General features: G+C 39.7%; 1 protein-coding gene across 10 annotated transcripts in view; it reads right to left on the bottom strand.

Moving 5' to 3' along the window:
- Window positions 1-27800, bottom strand: part of PEAK1 (pseudopodium enriched atypical kinase 1) — a 310300-nt gene that overhangs the window by 11227 nt on the left and 271273 nt on the right. For all 10 annotated transcript variants that reach the window (XM_027067830.2, XM_053223700.1, XM_027067828.2 and 7 more), the window contains one exon: window positions 18826-19571. In XM_027067830.2, the coding sequence (XP_026923631.1) occupies window positions 18826-19571 (746 nt within the window). The remainder of the gene's footprint in view (window positions 1-18825; window positions 19572-27800) is intronic.

A 27800-nucleotide genomic window follows, 5' to 3' on the forward strand; every position in this document is an offset into this window, starting at 1 on the left:
TTCTACAACAAAGTGACTTCCCCTTGGCCTCCCATTTTCATTTATCTTTCTTGAAAGGAATTTACATTTCTTCCCTCAAAGGGCAGTTGGCTTGAACTGCAGGAATTTCCAAAAAGATTCCACTCCCCAAGAAGAATGATTTCCACAGGACTCTGGGCTCCCCCAAATTTTGAAACAGGAACAGAACAGGAGCTGGAATGGTCCCATATCTTCATGCAAGATTCTCTTTTTTAACAGGAGAAAAATCATCTCATATTTGTTTTGACTCCGTGGGAACAACCTATTTAAACTGCCACCAATTCTGACAGATTCTGTACTGTCCACACTTTCTGAGGAAGCAAAGCCCTGCGAGAGCCCGAGCCACAGTGACACTAGAGGGAGCTGTCACATCACCATCCAGGAGTCATTTCTGGGCAAACTGCAGCCTAGCGAAGTCAGGGGGGTGACGGTTGAATCTTGTAAAATATGCCATACGTCCTCTTTCTGGACAAGTTACTGCTTCTATGAAGGTGACAACGCCAAATTCATGCAAAAGAAATGCTTTCTGTGAAAAGCACAAACAGGAAGAGGTCACCACAGTGACCCTACTGGCCTGCTTGCCCACTGAGAAGGCACACCTTCCTGAGCTACTTCTCCAGAGGAAGCCAGAAGAACATCAGAAGGGAAAGCCAGCCAGGGGTAGCTACGCACCCACCAATGTGGATAACATTGCTGCAAAAACAAGGGCTTGTGGGGAAATTGAGTCTGAGTTAATAAAGATGAGTAAGGACAGACAAGGAAAAGGAAAAATATTGATTAATAGTAACTGAGCAAACAAGTATCTGATGGCTCCTTAGCACTTTCCATCTGGGAAAAATCCTGAAGCAATTTAGACAGAGCTCCAAATACAGTGGAATGGGGAACCCTTTAACCACTGATAAATGACCTACTGGAAAGTGAAAGAAAACCCCATGCTTCCAGGGTCAGAGCCAAATTACCCTCTCCTGAGACCTTCATAGACCCAGGTCAAAGCATACAATGCTTATACAACCTGATCCTAGTAGGGAAACAGCTTGATAATTGTTCCTCACATGCAACCTGAAAAGTTTAATTTCAAACATTCACTTCAATACAGGGGCTCATTTTCCGTGTTGCTCATGGCAACTGCTCTGCATACCTTTGAGTCAAGTTTGCCATTATAAAGCATTTATGTTTGTTATAATAATAATCTCAACCGAGACAGCTAACTTTTAAAAAGCAGAGTGTGGGGATGCCTGGATGGCTCAGTTGGTTAAGCGTCCGACTTCGGCTCAGGTCATGATCTCATGGTCTGTGAGCTCGAGCCCCACGTCAGGTTCTGTGCTGACAGCTTAGGGCCTGGAGCCTATTTCAGATTCTGTGTCTCCCTCTCTCTCTGACCCTCCCCCACTTGTGCTCTGTCTCTCTCTGTCTCAAAAATAAATAAACATTTAAAAAATTAAAAAAAAAAAAGCAGAGTGTGGGGAGCTTTGACTGTAGAGCCCCATTAAAAGCATCTGGGAAGAAGACAGTGTATGTGTCTGATACTACTGACCCTTTCAGAATGCCCACAAAGACTGGAGCCGGTAAAGAGGATGTACATCTTGCTGTCCTTTCAATGTTGGGGAGTAGAGCAGATATCCAGTTTAAGGCAACAAAGTGGGGAGGTAGGGAAAAAGGTGGACATTTGGTAACACAGGAAGGAAATGGCTAGGGAATGAATCAGTTGTTGAAGAGAGTGGTATTATCCATTCTCCTTTAACTCTTCTTCCCAAAGGAATGCTGTTGTTTGTGGGGGTGGGGGGGGGGCGGGGGAGGACCCTATTCACTGTCCTATTTTCTCACTGACACACTCTCTTCAGCAAACTCATGGCTTCAATCGTCTTGATATACTGCTGATTTCCATATTTGCAACCCAGACTTGTCTTGGACTTTAGACTCATCTATATAATGGCCTACTTGATTTCTCCTTGTGTCTGTTCCATACCACAGACCCTTAAACTTAGCACAACCAAACCCAAACTCTTCATCCCACCAAACCTCCTGTTTTTCCAGTACTTCCTCTCTTGGTGAATGGTGCCGTTATCTGTCCCAATATCTGGCTAAGAAATTCACTCTGAATTTCTCCTCCATCTTCACTTCCTACATCTAATAAATTACCAATTTTAATCGATTCTGTTCCTAAATACCTTTCAAATTATCCTCTTGTCTCCATCATCGATTGCTACCATTATCACCTGCCAGGTCTAGTACAAAAGACTTCCGGGGCGCCTGGGTGGCGCAGTCGGTTAAGCGTCCGACTTCAGCCAGGTCACGATCTCGCGGCCCGTGAGTTCGAGCCCCGCGTCAGGCTCTGGGCTGATGGCTCGGAGCCTGGAGCCTGTTTCCGATTCTGTGTCTCCCTCTCTCTCTGCCCCTCCCCCATTCATGCTCTGTCTCTCTCTGTCTCAAAAATAAATAAAAATGCTAAAAAAAAAAAAAGATTTCCAAGTGGTTTCCCTGTCTCTCGTACGATTCCCCTCAAACACACCTTCCACATGACCACTAGAGCCACCTTTCAAAAAATCAGATATCACTTGCCTATTTAAAATTCATAGTGGCTCCCCATTATCTTCACAGAAGAAAGTCCTGGTCTAGCTCCCTTTCCAGTCTTCTTTCTCACCCCTCTTTCACTTTTGCCATATTGAACTACCAGCAGCCAGCCCCCTGGTTTCTTCTACCTGCCAGGTGTTCTCTCTGATGGGGGCCTCTCTTCACCCCTCATCTGCCTGAGGGATTCCTACTTACCCTTTCAAAGCCATTATCATATGTCAGTTCTGTCAAGGAGAGAAAGTACTGACTACCCTAAACCTCCTTTCTGTGTTTCTTGTATATATGTCTCTATTATTACAGATATCACATTTTTTTTTTTTTGTCTGCCTTAGGAGCAGATATTTATATCAGTAGGGCCTACCACAGAGCAGGGCACATTGTGTATGCTTGATATGTCTGTACAAAATACTGAGAAAGGCTACATCTGATGTGGTGTAGCCACAAGGTTATTTACTCAGAGAAGCTAGCATATACACAGCTTTTATGAAACAGATGGAAGTTGGCAAGGTGATGGGGAGGGGGCAATGGCAGACTAATGTGAATAATGAACATTCATGACTGGACCAGGCAAATGAGTAAAGTCTGAACAATGAGGGCTGTTTGCCGAGTCCAGGCTGCCCTAGAGGCTCAGTGGTTTTGCCCTGCACAAACCTACACAAAATGATAGTGCTCTTCATCATTCCATTCAATTTTCTCTCCTTTTCCCCAAAGAAAGCACTAATTACGAAATATAGGACACTTCAAAAATATTCCACATTAGCTTTTATTTTTCCATTGATGAGCCAGTTGGCCGAGAATGCCTTCAGCCTACTTCCACTTTATCAGTAGGGAGTCTCATTTCCATCTCACACCATACATTTTACAGTGCCCCTCAGTGAACCTTCAGTGAGATGGGTATTGCAGGGAATGAATTGCAGAGGAACAAAAGTGAGAAACACTGAAGATCACACACACTATACCGTCTGTACTATATTGTCCCATTACACAAAAACACAACTGCAAATGAGAGACAGCATAAAACGAAAATCTGCAAACGTGCCATAGATATCCAGTATATGGTACAACCTTGCTCTAAGAATACAGGCTGATTACCTGTATTGACCTCAATCCTTGATCTACCTAGAAGGAGTATTGCTTTACTTGCTGTTACAGAGCTAAGATCCCCACACACTCAATGCTGTTACAAACATATTAAAAATGGATTAATTATTTAAAATATAAATGCCATCTGGGCCCCAGGTAGTCAGCATTCCATGCTGTAGGAATCTGCTATGAGACCTGTCAGGTAGGCCAGGTAATTTACAGCTTGGGTTGCTACAAAAATATTCATCTGCCCAAGAAACCCATTTTGGAGTCTAGAGAGAAATTCAAAAAGGCAACTGTATAAGATTTTACTATTTTATTTGTAGCATGTACCCATTAAATCTTTTGATGCTCTTACTCAGCAATGCGGATCAAAATGAAATCACTCGTGTTTCCGAGCTAGTAATTTAGGCTGAGAGAATGACACCCAGGATGTTTACATTAGAGAAACTCAAGTACAGAGCAGTTCAATAACTGACTCAGGCCCAGATTAAGAATCAATTAATTTGAATCCCAACTTATAATTCCCAACTATGTTTTCTCACCTCATTAATGAAAGCTATGGCTTCCTTTTCCTCCTAGACAATTCATTTTGATTCCAGATTTACACGAGTACACCAAACCCTTCCTTCCTAAACCAATGCCCAGTTGAGACTCTTAGGAATTTCTGTATGCATTCAGTCCTGAAATGAAGTGGGCACTGACCTATGATGGCTATGGGTGTGTATAGCTGGCCACTGGTCAATGGCTCTCTGTGAAGTTTCAATGTTGAACATATTTGTACTGAAGGATGAAAGTGGAAGTGTTTCCCCTCTATACTTCTTTCCTTATTACTAAGCCAGTAATTAATTGCCTGTGTCTATAGTCTGAACTAGTTGTAAATTCCTACCAGTTATTCCTGTTAATGCTTTTTCATTTAGTGTCTTGCTTTCTCAGCATCCACCCAAATGAGATAAACAGAGACTCTGTGGAGTCAAAATGCAATAAAGGATGCTGGTGTCCACAGTTCACCTCCACTTATTACAAGCTTCTCACAAGATTCTTGGCATTGGTAGAAGAAAGGAAGCAGGGGCGCCTGGGTGGCTCAGTCAGTTAAGTGGCTGACTTTGGCTCAGGTCATGATCTCACAGTTTGTGGGTTCGAGCCCCTCATTGGGCCCTGTGCTGACAGCTCAGAGCCTGGAGCCTGCTTTGGATTCTGTGTCTCCCTCTTTCTCTGCCCTTCCCCAGCTCACTCTCTGTCTCACTCTCTCTTAAAAATAAATAAACATTAAAAAAAAATTAAAAATAAATAAATAGAACATTAAAAAAAACGGAAGGAAGCAGCCCACAGTTGTAACAGGGACATGCACATCTTCATGGGGCTCTGTGAGCTTGTTCCTTGAAAACAAAGACTTAGACTCCTTTACAAAGAGAAGATACATACTACCCCAAATTTGGAACTGTTGGAAAAATAAGACAGAATTTTATACTTTTTGCTTATGTGAGATTTTTATCACCTTCCCCAAAGTAATTTCATCCAAATTTCTTATGTGGCCTCACATAGCAGCATTTATTATAAAAAGACCTCAGAAAAGCAGTGAAAAAGAATGTCCCATTGAGACTGAGTCATAATTTTACCAACTGGCCATTCTGCTTATAGGTAAAGGGCTGTCATTTGTCCATTCAGGGATAACACTGAGGAATAGCAGGGCCAGTCCACTACTCAGGTATCATTATGATAGGATAGGTTCCATGTAGGAGTCAGGAGGCAGCCTGCCATGGAGCTGGTGACCCTATGCAACTATAATTATTATCCTCTGGCTTCAGTTTCCGCCTGTGTATGATGATGAATGATGAGTGCTGGCTCTTCTAAAGTTGACTTGAGTCTACTTTGGGGATTATGTGTTTAGTCAGTGGCTACCCAGATTCTCTGAAAGGAGGAAAACGCAAGGTAGATTTTATTTAGAGCAGGGAAGTTTTAAGTTCATGCTTAAATTTATGTTAAGTTTTATTTAGAGAGCAGGGAAGTTAAGGGCTGGAGGCCAGCCAATACACAGCCCACAAAGACAAGTCCGATTTGCTGGGTGGCGGCTCACCAAATAGTGATGAGGGGATGAAAGGAGACATGAAAGAAACAGAAATAGAAGTTGAAGGTTAAATATTGTCTGGGCATCAATTTGGCCTTTCCTTCACCAAAACACTTAAAAAAGTAGGCTGTGCTCACTGCCTCCCTGTTCCCTACTCTAACTGGCTGCATCCGGTATCTGCTCCCACTATTATTGAGATTGTATTTTCTTAAAGTTTACCAGAGATTGTCTTTTCCTTATGCTGCTCAAGCTTTTTGCAACTCTGGACTCTGAATGGTGGGTCCTTGCTCTTTGCTACTTCTTCTCCTGTGTTTCTGTTTGGGTCACTTAGATGTGTAGACCTTTTCTTGATGTTATAGACTCTGCCACTATAACAGCATACATTCCCCAAAGCTTGAACTAAATCAAGTCTACGAGAAGACTGGGAAACCATATTTCTAGTCTTGATCTCCCTTTTGAGTACCAAACCTACATTTTTGTCTGGCTACAGCATTTCTCTAGCACTGGATGTCCTAGAGGCATGCTCCACAAAGAGCTCATCTTCTGGCTTTTCTGACTTATATTTCAGTTGATGGCACCCTCCACCCGGGGCTGTCTCTCATCCTACAGCCAGCCTTTCACCAGACATGGTCCTACCAACTGTTTCAGCTCTTTTACCACTTGCCCCTTCTTTCCCACTGTCCAGTGGCTCATTATTACTTACCTGGACTACTGCAATAGCATCATGACTGGCTTCCTTTCTGGACTCTTCTATCATAGTTTTCTTCCAAAATCATTTCACCATAGCTTTTTTTCCCCCCCAAATCATTGATATTATATTATTCCCCTGTTTAAAAATCCTTAGTGGCTTCCCATAAAACACGAAATAAAGTTGGGGCACCTGGGTGGCTCAGTCGGTTAAGCCTCCGACTTTGGCTCAGGTCATGATCTCGCTGTTCGTGAGTTTCAGCCCTGTGTCGGGCTCTGTGCTGACAGCTCAAAGCCTGGAGCCTGCTTCAGATTCTGTCTCCCTTTCTCTCTGCCCCTCCGCTGCTCACGCTCTATCTCTCTCAAAAATAAATAAACATAAAAAAAAACCCCACAAAAATAAAGTCTAACTTTTTGAACTCATCATTCAAAGCTCTAAATGTGGTCCCAAATCTTTCCATAGCCAAATTTTTCAATATTCTCTTCCTGCACTGTGGACAAAAAAGGCCGTATTTTATTGGCCCTGTGATAGTGTTAACAATGACTTATTTCATTCATTAATTGTCATTCGTCTTTACATTTCTGCATACCACTCTGAACCTTCATTATAATTTATCTTGTTTAAGAGTTATTTATGCCTTTGTCTTTCCCACTGGAATATAAGCTCCTTGAGGGTGAGGCTTTGTTTTGTTCACATGTACTTCTATAAATCCACACAGATACCACAATTTTTTATACAGTAAATGTTTGCCAAAAGGTCAAGAAATATTTGTTGAATGCCTATTATGTACACTATACTATTTCGGATAGAATATAATGCTATCTAAATGCTAAATGCTAAAGCTACCTGGGGTGCTTGTTAACAATGCAGTTTCCCAGGCCTCACTTCCAGAGATTCTGATTCTGCAGGTATGGGGTGCGGCTGAGGAAAGTATATATATATATATATATATATATATATATATATATATATATATATTTAAATTTATTTATTTATTCTGAGGCAGAGAGAGAGAGAGAGAGACAGACAGACAGACAGTGTGAATGGGGAAGTGGCAGAGAGAGAGAAGGGAAGAGAGAGAATCCCAAGCAGACTTTGCACTTCAGTGCAGAGCCTAATGTGGGCTTGAACTCATGAACTGCAAGATCACGACCTGAGCCGAAATCAAAAGTTGTATTCCTAACTTCCTGAGCCACCTGGGCAGCCCTGACAAAAGTATATTTCTAATGAGGACCCCTGGGTGATACAGAAATAGGTCACCTGTAGATGACAGTGCTGTTCCCAGAAGTGCAGTCCAGACAGAGGAACTAGTGTGTGTAGGGCTGGGTGGCATGATATAAGAACTACTCGTGATTTGTGCTAGAGGATGCAACTATAGGGATGAATAACTAGGGGTGTCTGCCTTCAAGGACTCAGTGTCAAATGATCTAAAATCTCCAATTCCTTGTTTTTTTTTCTAATCAAAAAGATATTATGCCACCATTAAAAACAAAACGAAATCAAAATCACCTATAATTATCACCACTCTAACAGGAATTATTTGCATATTACCATTTTGTAAGTCAGTTTTTAAAAAGTTATGATCATACTATTTGGTATTCTGTTATTTTCATGTGACATTTTACAAAAACTGTTTTTCATGATTTTTTTAGAGTCTTCATAATTACCATTTAATGGCCACAAAGACTCCATTGGGCATTGTCATAATTTATTAAATTGTTTCCTTAATATCAGACACCCAGTTTATTTTCAATTTTTGGCAGTGCGAAAAATCTTGAGGATGCTAGCATTTAGTAGTCTTCTCTCCTAATTTTAAGTAAAAATGTTTACATCTTTGAAGTAATGAGAAATAAAACCTGTAAGGGCAGAACTTACCTAAATATACTCAGACCAGTGCCTAATTTTAAAGAAGAATAAAGAGTGGTCTAAAAAATGTGGAGCAGTTAACTTTTCAGTATTGTTAATAATAATGCATTATTGTATATGTATAGTCTGGAAAGGGGTTTCACTACATAAAAACATATGCATTAGAACAATCTTATGAGGGGGTGCCTGGGTGGCTCAGTTGGGTAAGTGTCCAACTTTGGCTCAGGTCATGATCTTGTGGTTCGTGAGTTCGAGCCCCACATCAGGCTCTGTGCTGACAGCTCAGAGCCTGGAACCTGCTTCAGATTCTGTGTCTCCCTCTCTCTCTGCCCCTACTCAGCTTGCACTCTGTCTCTCTCAAAAATAAACATTAAGAAAAGAACACTCTTATGAGGTAGGTAGAGCAGGTAGTATCCATTCATGTGAAAACCATAACTTACTTGGAGATACACAGAGACTGATTCTGACCCATGTCAGCTAACTCCAAATTGACTTTTCTCTATTATGTGTTGTGATAATAGCAATTTACTTAAGACAAATACAACTAATAAAACTATTCACACTGAATGAAAAACAGAATAAAGCTATGGAATGAATTGCGTCCTCCCTATATTTCTATGTTGAAGCCCTAACTCCTAATATGACATATTCTTTCCCCCATTTTAACCCCCACATGAGGACACAGTGAGAAGATAGCTGTCTACAAGCCAGGAAGAGAGTCCTCCAGTCTCCAAAACTGGGAGAAAATAAATTTCTGTTTAGCCATCCAGTCAGTTTTGTTATGGCAGCCTGAGCAGACTACGATTTTTGTACTGAGAAGTAGAGTACCACTGTAACAAATACCCAAAACTGTAGAAGCAGCTTTGGAATTGGGTAGAAGCTGGAAGAGTTTTGAGATTCATGACAGAAAAAGCTTAGATAATTATGAAGAGACTATTGTTAGAAATATGAACATTAAGAGTGATTCTGGTGAGGAATCAGACAGAAATGAGGAACATGCTATCAGAAACTGGACAAATTATAAAATGACAGAGAACTTGGCTAAAATGTTCTAGAATTTTGTGGATAGCAGAACTTGTGAACAATGAAACTGTATATTTAGCTGAGATTTCTAAGCAAAGTGGTCAAGCAGCAGCTTATTTCATCCTAACTGCTTACAGTAAAAACGCAAAAAGGGAGAGAGAAGTTGAAGAAAGAATTGTTAAGCAAAAAGGAACCAAGACTTTAAGATTTGGATAATTCTCAGCCTATCCATACTGCAACAAATGAAAGCTAGTTCTAAAAGGAATACTAAGGGGTGTGACTGAATAACCATTTTTCTAAAGAGATCAGGGGTATGACTCATGGACTTATTAATCAGTCATCTCAGGAGAAGTCAGAATGAGAGAGGATTCTACCAGAAAAGACACTGCTAGTTTGAACTAAAGGGACAGAGGAAGCAGGATGGAGTGAAGGAAAGTTGTCAGACTTCTTGGATTCTATATAACTTGTCCATAGAGCTGTGAAGGTGCATTATTCTTTAAGGAAAGGGAAGAATGACCCTGAAGGTGTTTCAGAGATTGTCAGGGCTGTTACTCCCATCACAAATCTAAGAGACAAGACTGTTTCCTCCTGGGTTTCAAAGGGTAGGGCTGCCTCGGCAGAGAGCCATGTGGACGGGGCCTCACGGAGGGCAGTGTGGGCAGGGCCCTTACAAAGAGCTGGAGAAGCAGGGTGCTTAGCAGAGCCATGGGAGCAATGCTGCCAATACTGAATCAAGGAGGATCGTTTGTGAGTGTTCATATCTAATGGAATTTGCCTTGCTAGGTTTTGGACTTGCTTGAGACCCATCATCCCTTCCTTCCCTTCTATTTCTCCCTTTTAGAATGGAATTGTCTATCCTATGCCTGTCCACCATCATATTTTTTAACATAGTGTTAACTTTTAGTTAACATAGTGTTATATTAGTTTCAGGTGTATGGTATAATGATTCACCAATTCTATGTATTATTCACTGTTCATCACTGTAAGCATACTCTTAATCCCCTTCACCTATTTTGCCCATCCCCCCACCCAGCTTCCCTCTGGCAAATACCAGTTTGTTCTCTGTACTTAAGAGTTTTTTGGTTTGTCTCTTTTATCGTCTGTTCATGTGTTTTTATTTTAAATTCCACATACAAGTGAAATCATATATTTGTCTTTCTCTGACTTATTCACTTAGCATTATATTCTCTAGCTCCATCCATGTTTTACAAATGGCAAGATCTCATTCTTTTCTATGGTTAATAGTCCATGGTGTATATATGCATCTTCTTTATCCATTCATCTGTTGACAGACACTTGGGCTGCTTCTGTATCGTGGCTGTTGTAAATAATGCTACAATAAATACAGGGGTGCACAGATCTTTTCAAATTAGTGTTTTCATTTTCTTTGGGCAAATACCCAATAGTGGAATTACTGACCACCATTGTATTTTGGAAGCACATAACTTGGCTAGTTTCATAGGGTCACAGCTAGAGAGGAAATCTGCCTTAGAATGAATCAGACCCTGAGTTATACTCATATCTGATTTAGATGATATTTAGATGAGACTTTGGACTTGAGAGTTGATGCTTGAATGAGTCAAGACCTTTGGGTCTGTTGGGATGAACTGAATATATTTTGCATGTGATAAGAACATGAATTTTGGGGTGCCAGGGACAGAATGCTATAGACTGAATTCTGAGTCCCCAAAATTAATATGTTAAGTGCTAACCCCTGAGATATTGTGATTTATAAGAAAAGGTCATCCAGATAACCAGAATATATTTCTCAAATATATATGGTCTTCATTCATGGTTCTTAACTCACACCTCCCCAAACCCTTGGAATTTTGTAAGTATTGAGAGCAACAAAGGTGTCTCTTACTATGTTCATAAGGTGACTTATGGACCCCACTGAAAGAAGGGGCTGGTTGCCAGGGGAACCAACCTCATGATTGAAGGGCTGCAACTTTCAGTCCCACCCCAACCTCCATGGAGAAAGTGCCTGGAAATTGAATCAATAGCCAATCATCAGTGATTTAATCAATCATGGCTATGTAATGAACCCTCCATAAAACCCCAAACGGACAGAGTTTGAAGAGATTGGTAAACATATGGAGATTTGGGGAGTGTGGTGCACATGGAGAGAACATGGAAGCTCTGTGCCCTTTCCCCACACCTTGGTCTATGCATCTCTTCTATTTGGCTGTTCTTGAGTTATATTCTTTTATAATAAGCTGGTGATCTAGTAAGATGCTTCTTTGCATTCTATGAGATGATCTAGTAAATTACTCGAACCCAAGGAGGGGGTTGTGGGAATCTCTGATTTACAGCCAGTTGGTCAGAAGCACAGGTAATGACTTGGGTTTGTGACTGGTGTCTGCTGTTTGTAGAAGGTGGCAGTCTGGTAGACTGAACCCTTAACCTGAGAGACATGGTGCTGTCTCCAGGTAGGTAAGTTGAATCACGGTGAATTGTAGGATGCCCTTTTGGTGTCTGAAAATTGCCTTCTGTTGTGTTAGAAATGTGCACCCTCCCCCGACGTTGGAAACTGAGTCTCTGAACACACAATTTAACCCCCCATTTGGACCATATTTGGAGATAGGGCCTACAAAGAGGTAATTAAGGTCATCAAGGAGGGGGCCTGATGTGGATTAGTATCCCTAGAAAAAGAGACACCAAGCCTCCATCCCCCCCTTGGCCATGTATGGACACAGGGAGAAGGCAGCCATCTGCAAACCAGAAAGAGAACTCTTACTAGAAACTAAATCAACCAGAACCTTTATCTTGAATTTTCCACTTTTTAGAACTGTGACAAAACTCAACTCTATTGTTTAAGCCACCCAATCTATATAGTATTTTGTTACAGCAGTTTGAACAAACTAAGACAACACCCAAAGTAAAGACCTTTGTACTTTTATCACTGCAGTGGACTTGGCATTTAAGGGGATAGCATCCTTTGGCTTTCAAATTGCTAAATTCTAGCACTGATTTCCTTTTGCAATGTTTTAAAGACCTTTTAGTCTCTTCAAGAGACAGTCAAACCTGTTAGCCACTCTAAATTCCATCAGTATGGGAAGGGATATTTTAAGAAGACAAACAGTAAAAACCTGTTTGTGTGAGCCGACTGCTGGTCTCTTTTGCTTACCTCTGCAAAGGAAGGGTTCACAGTGTCCTGGTAGTTTATTCCTCTAAGGTTGTACAATCAATTGGGTAGTTCTAGAAATGCCCAAACAGTCTTCAAAGACACATTTATATTCACCATTTAGTATAAAACGTCCTTTCCCAAACCTGCCAACAACTCCCAGTGTATAACCACTTGCCACCTGTTCTTTGGAGATTGCTTCTGCATCATTACAAGCCAAGAAATCAATACTACACCATTGATTTGGGAAAGAGACAAGATTGCATGCAATAATACATAAAGTTAGTCAAGCCCTACTTCTCCATTGTTTTGAAAGAACAGATAGTTCAATGCCCTGTTCTGAAATAGGTACTCATCCTGGATTGGTGATCTTGTAGCAATAAAAGCCCAAGATAGATGAGGCACCATAACCCCAATTGACTTAACAGCTCTTGAGTGCTACACAGAATCTCAAAATGCCTTTTTAGACTCAACAGTTATGTATTAACTAAAATCCAGCTCCTCTCTCTGCAGTCTACCCCTCAGTTTAATTTACAAAGTATGGGTTGGGGCCCAGGGTCACTCTGCTAGCACCACCAGACAGTTAAGTGGTAAGGGCACTGCAGCTGCAGACAGCAGTTGAAGGTCTGCTCCAAATATGTATTCTGTCTTGATAGACAGGTAAGGCCAATTGTTTACCTTATCCATTAATTTCCTAAGACACCATCTGGTCTTTCCAAGCCAAATTAACATGTAAAAGTCATTTAGATATGTTAATTGGTTTTGAACCAGGAAATAGAATCAATAAAAAGGGACTATGGGAATGGAGAACATTGCGCAATTACCTAGAACTCTGTGTTTTAAAAAGCTCTTTCACATGCATTAGCTCCCTTGATCCTAACCTCAATCCCACAGATTATCATTGTAAACATCTGAAAGAGGAGGAAATTGAGGCTCAATGATTGTTACCCTTTTAAAGTAGCCTAGGGAAGACACTTAGGGAGAGGGAAAGGAGTGAATACTTATCAGGGATGTTTTATTCTCTTTTAGCAAAACAGACCCAAAGCTAAGGAAACTGAGACTCAGAGTAGCAATTTGTGACAAAGCTAGTAAGTAGCAGAGCCAGGACTTGAACACAGGATCTTTTGGACTTCAAAGTCTATTCTCTACTAACAATTTCCTCTTTAAAAAAAATCCAAAGGCTGGCTGGGTGAGGACTGGGCAAACAAGAAGAAACCACATTGATATGAATAGGAGAGAATGGGACACAACCTTGCCATAAAATCCACCCCTGGTGCAGTATCCCCATAACAGGGAGAGAACTCAAAACCTGGAGCTTCTCCCTGAGAAGTGAAGGATTTAAATCCTACATCTGGCATCCCAACTTCTAAGACATACACCTGAGAGACAAGCCTCTAAAACATGTAACTTTGAAACCCAACAGGGCTTGTGTCCTGAGACCCACAAAACTGTGGCAATCTGAGAAACCGCTCTTAAAGGGCCTACATGCTAGGACTTACCCACCCAAGAAGCAGCCAACTATGCCTTGCCTTAAAGTGAAGGAGGCTCAAATGCTTATATTAAAGCACTGGTGTGAGACTAAAGCACCAGTGGAGTGGCAGACATCTAATCTGAAACATACAACTAGGAGCCTGCTGGAACACTTTCCAGAGACAAAGACTGGTAGGTATGATCTTTATGTTCTCCCTTTGCCAGGCTCCAGGGCACTAGTATCCCAAAGAATGAGCTTTTATGTGTGTCTGGTGGCCTGATTTTTATGGCTGCTGTCTAGGGGATGCCTCTTGACTGCGTGGCTCTGGAGGCAGGGGGGGGTTGTGTTCCTGGTCCCATAGGACTGTAATAATTGGTATCACCCAGAAAAAAGCTTATACCCCTGTCTGACACCTCAAGTTTTGTGATTGCGGTCAGGGAACACCTCTCTATCATCTGGTTCTGGCAGTCAGTGGGGTTCATGGGTCTCACAGGACTGTAACCAATGGAGAAAAAGGTCTTAAACAGCTACCAACCCCAGGGCAGAGCAAGAGGTAGCAGACCCAGGAGCTTGGTCTTTCTGTGAAGAAGGCCTATTAGCTAATCATGGGGCTGACCATACACCTTTCCAGAGACCTCAGAGAGAGGATGCTATATTCCTACTCACCCTCTGCCATGCCCCAGAGTGCCAGTGTCTCCTGGACAGGAGCTGTACACACATTTGGTGCCCTGGTTTTTGTCTGGTGCCCCAGTTTATATGGCTGCTGTCCAGAAAATGCTCCTTGATCACCTGGCTCTGGTGGCCAGGGGGCTTGCATCCTGGGTCCCCTAGGACTATAGCAGAGAGATAGTTCTTGGCATGTTTCCACTCAGGGCACTGCACAGACAGTGGTCGTACACTCCCTAGTCTTTCTGTGAAGAAGTCCTCTTTGCTTGTTCTGGAACTTTGGCCTGAGGGGCAGACTTCAGGTTTGGTACATATTTAGTGGCCTGTAGAGTTGGTCTCCAGGAACATAGGCTATGGACACCATGTTGGTGCTTTCTCTCTGCCATGCTCCAGTTTACCAGTATCACACAGAAAAAAACTTATACTCTTGTCTAGAGCCTGGGTTTCTGTACCTGCTTCCCAGAGGGCAGCTGTTCCAGATCTGCGTATGTTTGCAGTCCCGCAGGATTATATATATTTGCCTATTTTTTATTTTTATTTTTTATATTTGCCTATTTTTAAAAGCTGATGCCTGAGGGTTTGGCTTTCAGTCAGCCCGAGTCTAGGTGCTGAGATTCTCCCCCTTGGGACACTGATGGGTCTTGGCATATTCTCAACTACTGGGAGCTATTAAAAATATAATAGCCTGCTTGAACAGGCACAAAGGTTTGAGAGATGACAAAGATCTGGGGCAGGATTGAATGACAAGGTTCATCTACATGAGGACACTCCTTTAAGGCTGGGAGAGGTGGTTGTTTCATCTACTATATGGAAACGCAGACTCAAGCTAAATGAAAAAAGAGAGGAATATGTTCCAAATGAAAAAACCAAGTAAACCCCAGAAAAAAACAAACAAAAAAACAAAAACAAAAAACCTTAATGAAATGGAGATAAGTAATGTACCTGATAAAGAGTTCAAAGTAATGGTTATAATGAATGGGGAGAAAAATGGATGAACACAAAGAACTTCAACAGAGAGATGGAAAATATAAGAAAGTACCACACAGAAGCCACAGAGCTGAAGAATACAATAACTGAATGGAAAAATACATGAGACAGGTTCAGTAGCAGACTAGATGAAGCAAAAGAAAGGATCAGTCAACTCAAAGATAAGGCAGTGTTACTCACTGAATCAGAGCAGCAAAACCAAACAAATAAAAAAGAAAAAAAAATGAAGATAGCTTAAGGGATGTAGAGAACATCACATAGTGTAACATTTGCATCATAGTGCTCTGAGAAAAAGAAAAGAGAAAGGGATAGAAATCTTATTTGAAGAAACAATGACTGAAAACTTCCCTAACCTGTGGAAATAAACAGACATTGACATCCAGGAAGCCCAGAGTTCCAAATAAGAGGAACCCAAAGATACCCACACCAAGACACATTACAATTAAAATGTCAAGTTAAAGGACAACATGTTAAAAACAGCAAGAGGAAAACAACTTGTTACATACAAGGGAACCCCCATAAGGCTCTCAACAGATTTTTCAGCAAAAATTTTGCAAGTTAGAAGGGAGTGGCACTACATAGTCAAAGTGCTAAAAAAACTCACCAAACCCCCAAAAACCAACCAACCAACCGAACAAAAAAACCTCCCAACCAAGAATACTCTACCTAGCAAAGTTATCATTCAGAAGTGAAGGAGAGACAGAGTTTTTCAGACAAGCAAAAGCTGAAGGAGTTCACCACTATTAAACTGGCCTTACAATAAATGTCAAAGGAAGTTGTTTAAGTTGAAAACAAAGTGCACTAATTAGTAACAAGAACACATATTAAAGAATAAATCTCACTTGTAAAGTAAATATATAGTAAAGGTAGGGATCAATCACTTATGAGACTAGTATAAAGATTGAAAGACAAAACTAGTGGGGCGCCTGGGTGGCTCAGTCAGTTAAGTGTTGACTTTGGCTCACGTCATGATCTTATGGTTTGTGGGTTCGAGCCCTGTGTTGGAGGGCTCTGTGCTGACAGCTCAGAGCCTGGAGCCTGCTTTGGATTCTGTCTCCCTCTCTCTCTGCCCCTTGCCTGCTCACGCTGTCTCTCTCTCTCTCAAAAATAAACATTAAAAATTTTTTTTAAAAAAAGAAAGACAAACTAGTAAAAATAATTATGATTACAATTGGTTAAGGGATGCACAAAATAAAAAGATGTTAACTGTGACATCAAAAACATAAAATGAAAGAAACCACAAAATGCGTGGAGGGAAGAATAATTTTGAGCTTTACAATGGGATGAAACTTAAGCTGTAACCAACTTAAAACAGACTGTTACAGATATAAGTTGTTATATGCAAGCTCATGGTAACCATAAAACAAAAACACAAAAAAGAAAGAGAAAGGAAAATAAACATAGCACTAAAGAAACCAGAAAGTAAGAGATCAGGAGAAGAAACAGATGACCTACAAAAACAGTCTTTCTGGAAATAATAAACAAAATGGCAATAAGCACAGACCTATCAATAATCACTTTAAATGTAAATAGATAAATTCTCCAATCCAAAGACACAGAATGGCTGAATGGATAAAAAAAAAAAAAAAAAAAAAAAAAAAGACCCATCTATATGCTGTCTAAAGAGACCCACTTTATTAAAAAATTTTTTTAAATGTTTTATTATTTATTTCTTGAGAGAGAGAGAGAGAGAGAGACACCATGAGCAGGCAAGGGGCAGAGAGAGAGGGAGACACAGAATTCAAAGCAGGTTCCAGGCTCTGAGCTGTCAGCACAGAGCCCTCCAACATGGGGCTTGAACCCACAAAATGCGAGATCATGACCTGGGCCAAAGTAGGACGCTTAACCAACTGAGCTACCCAGGCACCCTGAGACCCACTTTAGAGGTAAGGACAAGACTGAAAGTGAAGGGATGGAAAAAGATATTCCATGCAAATGAAAACCAAAAGAAAGCTAGAATGTTAATTTATATCAGACAAAATAGACTTTGAAACAAAGACTGTAATAAGAGACAAAGAAACGAGTTATGTAACGATGAAAGGATCAACCAACAAGAGGCTGTAACATTTGTCAACATTTATGCAACTAACATTAAGAGGACGTAAATACATAAAGCAAATACTAACAGACCTAAAGGAAGAAATTGACAACAATACAATAATACTAGGAGACTTACATCAATGGATAGATCATCCAGACCCCCCCCCAAAAAAAAAATCAACAAGGAAACGTCAGCCTTAAATGAAACATTAGACCACATAAGCCCACAGATGGGCTTAACAGATATATACCCAATATTCTATTCAAAAGCAATGGAATATGCATTCTTCTCAAGCACACATGGAACATTTTCCAAGATAGATCATGGTAGGACAAAAAACAAGTCTTAAATTTAAGAGGACTGAAATTTTATCAAGCATCTTTTCTGACTACAATGGTATGAAACTAGAAATTAACACAAAAATTACACAAAGAAAACTGGGAAATTCATAAATTTGTGGAGATTAGACAACATGCTACTGAACAACCAATGGGTCAAAGAAGAAATCCAGAGAAATAAAAAAGAATAGCTTGAGACAAATGAAAATGGAAATGTAACAAAGATCATGCTTTATTTGTTACATTGACAAAGCCTATGGCTTATTTACAGTGAATGTAACTGGGCAAGAATTCTTAATGTTAATAGTTTTAGCTTTTGTGAAGAGGTTGTTTGTCTGGAATGGGCAATATACAGTTAAGAAATTAATATGTGACATAATGGATAAAGTAAGTTGGGCTATGGAGTCAGAGAGATCTGTGTGCAAATCCCAGCTCAACTAATTGTGTGTGACCCTAAGCAAGTAAGCTCACCTATCTTTTAGTTTCCTCATCCATCACATGGATAAAAAGATCTTAACCTCATAAACTTGATGTGAAGATCAAATTATGTAACACCAAAAATGTTCCTGGCACATCAACAAATATTGGTTACCTTCTTCTGTAAAAATGTCTCCCCAAGAAGCAGAACAGTTATAGAGCAGGGGCAGACCAGTGTCTCTTATTTGCTAGAGAATAAAGACAGAAACATGGAGTGGAAGGGACATAACAGACCCATTTGTATAGGTAGCCTTCGCAAACAATCACAGCTCAAGGATTAGCTACTGGTGTAAGGTAGATGATCAATAACTTTTTGCTGAATAAAAGAATGGAGGAAAGAACAGACCCATCCCAATAACAGTGTGTTGGGTAAGATTAAAATCAAATTTATAATATTTTCTTACCTTGACTGCATAGTTATTAAGTGGATCTTTTGCATATGAAGCTGTGTAGTAAACTGCATCACCTGCCTCACAACACGGTTTGTCACTAGTTAGCCTGAAGTCTGACCAGCTGTCCACCCCAAAACGGAGCTGATCTTTCTGTCCAGCCATGAAGAGGTCTTCACATTTAATAGCCAGTTTTTTCAAGGCATCTGTATGAAGGCTTCGGATTTTTCCCACCACTTCTTCCCGATTCTCAAGTCCTCTATAAAGTGCTTGTCTCTGTGGCTTCTGTATGCCTCGGCCCTGTCTGCAAGAGGGACCACGCCGGCTGGATAGGGACTCCATGCTGTTGGAAAATCTATCCTTAATACTGAGAGTGGTTAAGCTGGAGATACTGTTTGCTGCTGAGGGGACAGGTCTCTCCTTGAGCAAAGGTCTTTCCAAGGAGTCATAAGACTCAATGTCCAGTCCCTTGAGTTCATAACTGATGGAAGAGCCAGCACTACTGGCATCCCAGTTGGGGTCGATATCATAGGTGGGATTAGCCATTACACAAAGACTTGTTTCCATGGATTTTTGGAGGTCTTTGGGGATTGGTTCTGTATTGGCTCTTATGATCGTTTTCTTTGGCAGTGGGGGTGGTGTAGGTTGGGAAGCATTAGGTGTTTCTTCGTCTGTTTTCCCACTAAAGACAACAGCATCATCCAAAGTTCCCTTAGGCTGCCGTGGATGCTTGGGTGGTATCATGGCTGCTCTAGATTGCCCTGTATTGTTTTAAAAGAAAGAAAGAAATAATAGTTAAGTTTTTATTCTTGTTACATAATTGAAAGTTAAGGAGAAATAAGGAACTTAAGGAGGTGGCCATGACAATATAAGAAGTCAATGCCTTAATTCAAAATGGTTGAAGAAAAGCAACCAAAGAACAAATAGGTAAAAGTCTAAGACTTGGTGGGAGCAATAAAATGTGAGCAATGTCTCAGCATGTCTCAGCATGTGCCAGAGGAACAAGGTAATGGGCTGTAACAACAACAACAACAACAACAACAACAACAACAACACTTCAGTTCTCCACTCCTGCCCCCAAGATTGCTGATTTTTACTACACTAGAATATGAAGGGGTGACAGACACTCAAATAATTACATTGTGACAGGGTAGAGATGAAAACATTTGTGGATTAGAAAACACTTGGAAGCATTTTAAAAAACAATGGAAACTAGCAATGGAACCACTAGTATCAAAAGATACTATCTGTTCTTTTAACCTGGTTCCAAAGTTACCCTATATTGTATATAGCACTTGTAATTTTCAATCCAACACATATGAATACAATTTCATAAACATGTTATTTTATTTCACTCTAGAGATGGATTCTAGCACTAGTCTTAAACTGGTCTATGTATAATTCTTGTGATTGGGATAAAGGGAACAATATATATTAGTAGTCAACTGCTGTTCCAAACATCCTTCACAAAGTCTTATGACTTTCTATTTTATTTTGAAGGTATATAAACTATGATTTGAGTGATACTACTTTTGGACATCTCTTACAAGCCCTAGTTATAGAACCAATCATCTCTGCTTCCTTTCTAGCACCTGCATTTGGAAGACAATAAAATACACATGTGTGAAAATGAGAACAAAAATGGCCCAAAATCTTTGGGACACAGCACAAGAAGTTCTAAGAGGAAAATACATAGCAATACAGGCCTACCTACCTCAAGAAATAAGAAAAAGCTTGAATAAAAAAATCTAACCTTACACCTAAAGGAACTAGAAAAAGAAGAACAAACAAAACCCAAGGTAAACAGAAAGAAGGAAATACTGAAGATTGAGCAGAAATAAATGTATAGACACACACACACACACACACACACACACACACACACACATAAAAAGAGAGAGAGAGAGAGAGAGAGAGAGAGAGAGAGAGAGAGAAAGAAAAAGAAAGAAATCAATGAAACCAAGAGCTGATTCTTTGAAGATAAACAAAAGTGATAAACCCTTAGCCAGACTTATTAAGTAAAAAACAGAAAGGACCCGAATAAATAACATCAGAAACAAAAGAGAAGTACACTGATACAACAGAAATACAAAGGAATATAAGAGAATACTACAAAAAGTTGTATGTCAACAAATTAAACAACCTACAAGAAATAAATTCCTAGAAACATATAATCTTCAAAAACTGAACCAGAAATAGAAAATCTCAACAGATTGACTACAGGTAATGAAACTGAATCAGTAATAAAAACAACTACCAAAAGCAGAAGTCCAGGACCAGATGGGTTCACAGGTGAATTCTATCAACCATTTAAAGAAGAGTTAATACCTATTCTTCTCAAACTATTCTAAAAAATAGAAAAAGAAGGAAAGCTTCTAAATACATTCTATAAGGCCAGCATTACCCTGATACCAACACCAGACAAAGACACCAAAAAAAAAAAAAAAAAAAAGGAAGAAAAGTATGAGCCAATATTCCTGATGAACATAGATGTAAAAATCATCAACAAAGTATTAGCAAACTGAATTCAACAATACATTAAAAAATCATTCACCATGATCAGGTGAGATTCATCCTGGGGATGCAAGGTGGTTCAATATTCACAAATCACTCAATGTGATATATACCACATCAATAAAATGAAGGATAAAAATCATATGATCAAGTCAACAGATGCAGAAAAAGCATCTGCCAAAACTCAACATCCATTCATGATAAAAACTCTTAACAAAGTAGGTTTAGAGGAAACATACCTCAACATGATAGGGAAAAGACAAGGATGTCCACTCTTGCCTCTTTATTCAACATAGTACTGGAAATCCTAGCCACAGTAATCAGACAAGAACAGAAATAAGAGGCATCTATATTGGTAAAGAAGTTAAACTGTCACTATTTGCAGATGACATGATACTATACATAGAAAATCTTAAAGACTCCACCAAAAAACAACTAGAAGTAATAAATGAATTCAGTAAAGTTGTAGGATACAAAATTAATACCCAGAAATCAGTAGTGCTTCTATCTTCTATATACTAATAACAAAGTAGAAGGAAGAGAAATTAAGAAGACAGTTCCATTTACAATTGCACCAAAAATTTAGGAATAAACTTAACCAAAGAGGTGAAAGACCTGTACTCTGAAAACTATAACACAAGACACACACAAATGGAAAGATATTCCATGCTCATGAATCTGAGGAATTATTATTGTTAAAATGTCCCTATTAGCCAAAGGGATCTACAGATTCAATACCATCCCTATTAAAACACCAACATTATTTTCCACAGAACAAAAACAAATAATACTACAATTTGTATGGAGCCACAGAAGACCCCAAACAGCCAATGTAATCTTGAGAAAGAAATACAAATCTGGAAGTATCAAAATTTCAGATTTCAAATTATACTGCAGGGGTGCCTGGGTGGCTCAGTCAGTTGAGCATCTGACTTCGGCTTGGGTCATGATCTCACACTTGTGAGTTTGAGCCCTGCATTGGGCTCTGCGCTGACAGCTCAGAGCCTGGAGCCTGCTCCTCCCCACCTGCACTCTGTGCCTCTGTCTCTCAAAATAAATAAATATAATAAAAAAATTTTTTTAAATTGTACTGCAAATCTAAACATTATGGTACTGACACAAAAATAGACACAGATCAACAGAACAGAATAGAGAACCCAGAAACAAACCCACAATTATATGATCAATTAATCTATGATGAAAGAGGCAAGAATATAAAATGGGGAAAGGACAGTCTCTTCAATAAATGTTGCTGGGAAAACTGGACAGCTACCTGTAAAAGAATGAAACTGGACTACCTTTTAACACCATGCACAAAAATAAACTCAAAATGAATTAAAAACCTAAATGTGAGAGCTATAGTAATATTTTTCTAGATATGCTTCCTAAGGTAACAAAAGCAAAGATAAACTACTGGGACTACACCAAAATAAAACAAAAATCTTTTGCACAGCAAAGAAAACCATCAGTTGAACAAAAGGCAACCTACTGAATGGGAGAAGGTATTCGCAAAGGATGTATCTCATAAGGGGTTAATATTCAAAATATATAAAGAACTTCTACAACTCAATGACAAAAAGCCGAACAATCCAACTAAAAAATGATCAGAGGACTGAATGTACAAAGAAGACATACAGATGGCCAACAGACACAAGAAAAGTCGCTCAACATCACTTATCATCAGGGAAATGCAAATCATAACACCAATGAGATATCACCTCACACCTGTTAGAACAGTTAAAATAAGAAAGACATGAAATGACATCTTGGCAAGGATGCAGAGAAAAAGGAACCCTCCTGCACTGGTTGGTAGGAATGTAAATTGGTGTAGCCACTGTGGGAAAACAGTATGGAGGTTCCTCAAAAAATTAAAAATAGAAATAGCAGGGGCGGCTGGGTGGCTCAGTCAGTTAAGTGTCTGACTTTGGCTCAGATCCTGATCTCGCAACTTGTGAGCTGGAGCCCCACATTGGGCTCTCTGCTGTCAGTGCAGAGACTGCTTTGGATCCTCTGTCTCCTTCTCTTCCTCTCTCTCTGCCTCTCCCTCTCTCTCAAAAATAAATAAACATTAAAAAAAATAGAAATACCGTACAGTCTGTACAGTCCAGTAATTGCACATGGGTATTTAACCAAAGATAGCATAATACACAAAGGGTATTAAGTGAAATAAAACTGAGAAAGACAAGTAACACAATTTCATACATAAGTGGAATCTAACCCTCCCAAAACAAAAACCCAAATTTAAACAAACAAAAAGCAGAATGAGACCTATAAATACAGTGAACAAACTGATGGTTGCCAGAGGGAAGGGGAGTGGGGGAATGGGCAAAATGGTGAGGGGGAGTGGGAGATACAGGGTTCCATTTATGGAATGAATAAGTCATGGAACAAAAGGCAAGACATAGGGAAGAAAGTCAATGACACTGTAACAGTGATGTATGGTGAGAGGCAGTAGCTACACTTGTGAACAAAGCATAACGTATAAACTTGTTGAATCACTATGTTGTACACCTGAAACTAAAGTAATATTGTGCGTCAACTATACTAAAAAAATATACACGTGTGTGATCAATGACACCTTTTGGGCTTATTGTATAATGGAGAGAGATATTATTATTTTTTTTTAATGTTTTTTATTTATTTTTGAGAGAGAGAGAGAGAGAGAGAGAGAGAGAGAGACAGAATCCGAAGGAGGCTCCAGGCTCTGAGCTGTCAGCACAGAGCCCAATGCAGGGCTTGAACTTGTGAACTGTGAGATCATGACCTGAGCTGAAGTCAGACACTTAACTGACTGAGCCACCCAGGTGCCCCAACGTTATTTTTTAAAGAAAGAGAAATACACTATGGAACTTTTTATAACAGTTATTATAATTAGTAATGTTATTAAAATAATGAGGCCTCCATTAACTATCTCAGAATGAGAGTATAATGCTCTGTTATGGGATGAATTACGTTCTCTCCCCCCAAATGTTGAAGTCATAAACCCTGGTACCTGTGAATGTAACCTGATTTAGAAATAGAGTTGTTGCAGAGGTAATCAAGTTAAGATCAGGTCACTAGGGGGGCGCCTGGGTGGCTCAGTCGGTTAAGCGTCCAACTTCAGCTCAGGTCACAATCTCGCGGTCCGTGAGTTTGAGCCCCGCGTCGGGCTCTGGGCTGATGGCTCAGAGCCTGGAGCCTGCTTCCAATTCTGTGTGTCCCTCTCTCTCTGCCCCTCCCCTGTTCATGCTCTGTCTCTCTCTGTCTCAAAAATAAATAAAAATGTTAAAAAAAAAATTAAAAAAAAAAAAAGATCAGGTCACTAGGGTAGGCCTTAACCCAATATGACTGGTGCCCTCATAAAAAGAGGAAAACATCATATAAAAAGAGACAAAAGAGAGTATGCCATGTGATAACAGAGGCAGAGAGTGGAACAATGCAGCAGCAAGCCAAGGATGTCAAGGATCAATGGCACCACCAGATGCTAGGGAGAAGAAGCAAAGGGTTCTATCCAGAGCTTCAGAGAAACCATGGCCTTGCTAACAGCTGGGTTTTAGACTTCTAGCCTCCAAAACTGTGAGAGAATAAATTTCTCTTGTTTTCAGGCACTTACTTCATGGAAGTTTGTTACAGCAGCCCTATGAAACTAATACATGCTCCTACTAAAGGTCAGATAGAATAGAAGGCACTGCACGGACCTGAGAGTGATAATGAATAAAGATGGTGGTTTGTTTTTATGAAAATCATGTCCTTGTAGCAATGCCAAGGGTGGGCACAAATATAAACTGTGATGGTAATGACAATATAGTCCATTTCCCATTCATGCAACTCTCTCCAAGAACACCCAGAAGTTTATACAAACTAACACAATACCTACAGCAAACCTAAGGTCCACCTTTCTCCACCAATGGCATGTAGCAAATAGATATTTTTTTTTGTAAGGAACAGAACTATATTGCATATAAACACAAACAAAAAAATGTACACACACACACACACACACACACACACACACACACATATACATACAGCATAAGAAGGAGAGAGACAAAGAAAAATGAGAATGCTAAGAAGGCCAGGACTTTGCTTTATTCATTATTGTATCCTCTATATCAGGACAGGGCCTGGATGTAAAAGATGCTCAAAATGTTTCTTGAATGACTAAAAGAATAAATTAGAGCTGAAAGAGAATTAAGTGGTAAACTTACAGAGGTACCTATAACAAGAAAAGATACTGAATTATTAATTTAAAATATTCCCACAAAGGAAAGTCCAGGGCAACATGGCTTCATTGATGAATTCTAGCAAATGTTTGAAGAAGAATTAATATCAATCCTGCACAAACTCTTCCAAAAATAGAAGGGGAGGGAGCATTTCCCAGCTTGAAATCTATGAAGCCAGTATTACCTACACATCAAAATCGGACAAGGGCATTCGTAAGAAAACTAGACACTAATATCCCTTATGAATACAGACACAGAAATCTTTGCAAAATACTAGCAAACTGAATCTAGCAACATATAAAAAGGATTATACACCATGACAAACTTAGATTTGTCCCAGGAATGCATGCTTGGTTTTAACATCTGAAAGTTAATCAATGGAATACACCATGCAAACAGAATAAAGGAGGGAAAAAAACCTTACATGGTCACTTTAATAGATGTAGACAAAGCATTTGAGAAAATCCAACACCTTTCCATGACAAAACACTGAACATACTGGGAAAAGGAGAGAACGTTCTCAACCTGATAAAGGGCACCTACGAAAGCCCCAAAGCAAACATCATCCTTAATGGTAAAAAACTCGGTATTTCCCCACTAAGATCAGGAATAAAACAAGGATTTCCATTCTTGTCACTTCTATTCTACATTTCACTAAAAGGCCTAGCCAGGGCAATTAGGAAAGAAAAAGAAACAAAAACATCCAGATTGGAGAAGAAGTAAAATTATCTGTTTTCAAAGGTAACATAATCTTGCATATAGGAAAGCCTAAGGAATTCACAAAAAATTATTAGAACTAATATATCAATTCAGCAAGGTTGCAAGATATAAGATCTGTATAAAACAATTGTATTTCTACACACTAGCAATGAACAATCAAAAAATTATTATTAAAAAACAATTCCATTTATAATATCATCAAAAACAATAAAGTATTTAGGAATAAACTTAACAAAAGAAAGGCAAGACTTATGCACTGGAAACTACCCAACAGCATTGAAGAAATTAAGGACCTAAATAAATGGAAAGACATCTTATGTTCACGTATCAGAGACTTAATATGTTAAGATGGAAATACTCTCCAAATTGTTCTGAAGATTTAATGTAATCCCTATCAAAATCCCAGCTGGTTTTCTTGCAGAAATTGACAGAATGATACTAAAATTCATATGGAAATACAATGGAACTAGAGTAAGCAAAGAACATCTTGAAAAAGAAAAAGTTGGAGAGCTCACATTTCCCGATTTCAAAACTTACTTCAAAACTAAAGTAATCAAGATTGTATGTACTGTGTGTTGGGGGAATGGGCAAAACAGGTGAAAGGGATTAAGAGGTACAAACTTTCAGTTATAAAATAGTCACAGAGATGAAAAATACAGCATAGTGAATGTAGTCAAAATACTGAAAATGGCCATTTAAAACAAATGTTTATTTTTGAGGGATAGAGAGAAAGAGAGATGGCATGCAAGCAGGGGAGGGGCAGAGAGAAAGGGAGAGAGAATCCCAAGCAGGATCTGTGCTGTTAGTACAGAACCTGATGCGGGGCTTGAACTCATGAACCACTAGATCATGACCTGAGACGAAACCAAGAGTAAGATGCTTAACTGACTGGGCCACCCAGGTGCCCCTGTAGTCAATAATATTGTAATAACTTTATATGATGACAGATGGTAACTACACTTGGTGAGTGTCATAGACTCTAAGTCTAAAGTTCTCTTTTGGCCAGCAAAAGAGCAGATGCAGGATTAAAGCGAGAGATGGCTGATGTCCGGGAAAACACAAGAGCCCCAAATAAGGGTCCTTGCCCTGTATTTATTAAGATCAGAAGGCTTACAAATGTGATGGGCACGCACAAAGAGACAAAGAAACTGTGAACATTAACTTGGGGACATGAGGGAAAAGGGGTATTTTGAAGATATACAGTGTTTGGGGTTTGGGTCAATATAAAACAAAATCCTGGCACCGAGCAGATGGGTAGATGGTTGTTAATGGCAGACAGGAGGCGCCATGCCTGTTTATCTTTACTAGCCTAGGGGATGAGACATGTAGGGGAAATAACCTCAGGGTTAATAAGGCACCTTTTCTTTTGTGAACCATCTCGGCTCTGAGCTGCTTGGCCTGCAGCACAGTGGTCCACAGTCCAATTCACCAATTTACTTAACTTGGCCCGATCCTCCTGTGAAAGCAGCTTTTCTGCTATAGTACTATATTGGGGGTGCTTCCACCCTGAATATCTAATCTTGTTTATTTTCATATAACTATGTATTGGGCACC

Source organism: Acinonyx jubatus, chromosome B3 (assembly GCF_027475565.1).
Source record: "Acinonyx jubatus isolate Ajub_Pintada_27869175 chromosome B3, VMU_Ajub_asm_v1.0, whole genome shotgun sequence".
NCBI lineage: Eukaryota > Metazoa > Chordata > Mammalia > Carnivora > Felidae > Acinonyx > Acinonyx jubatus.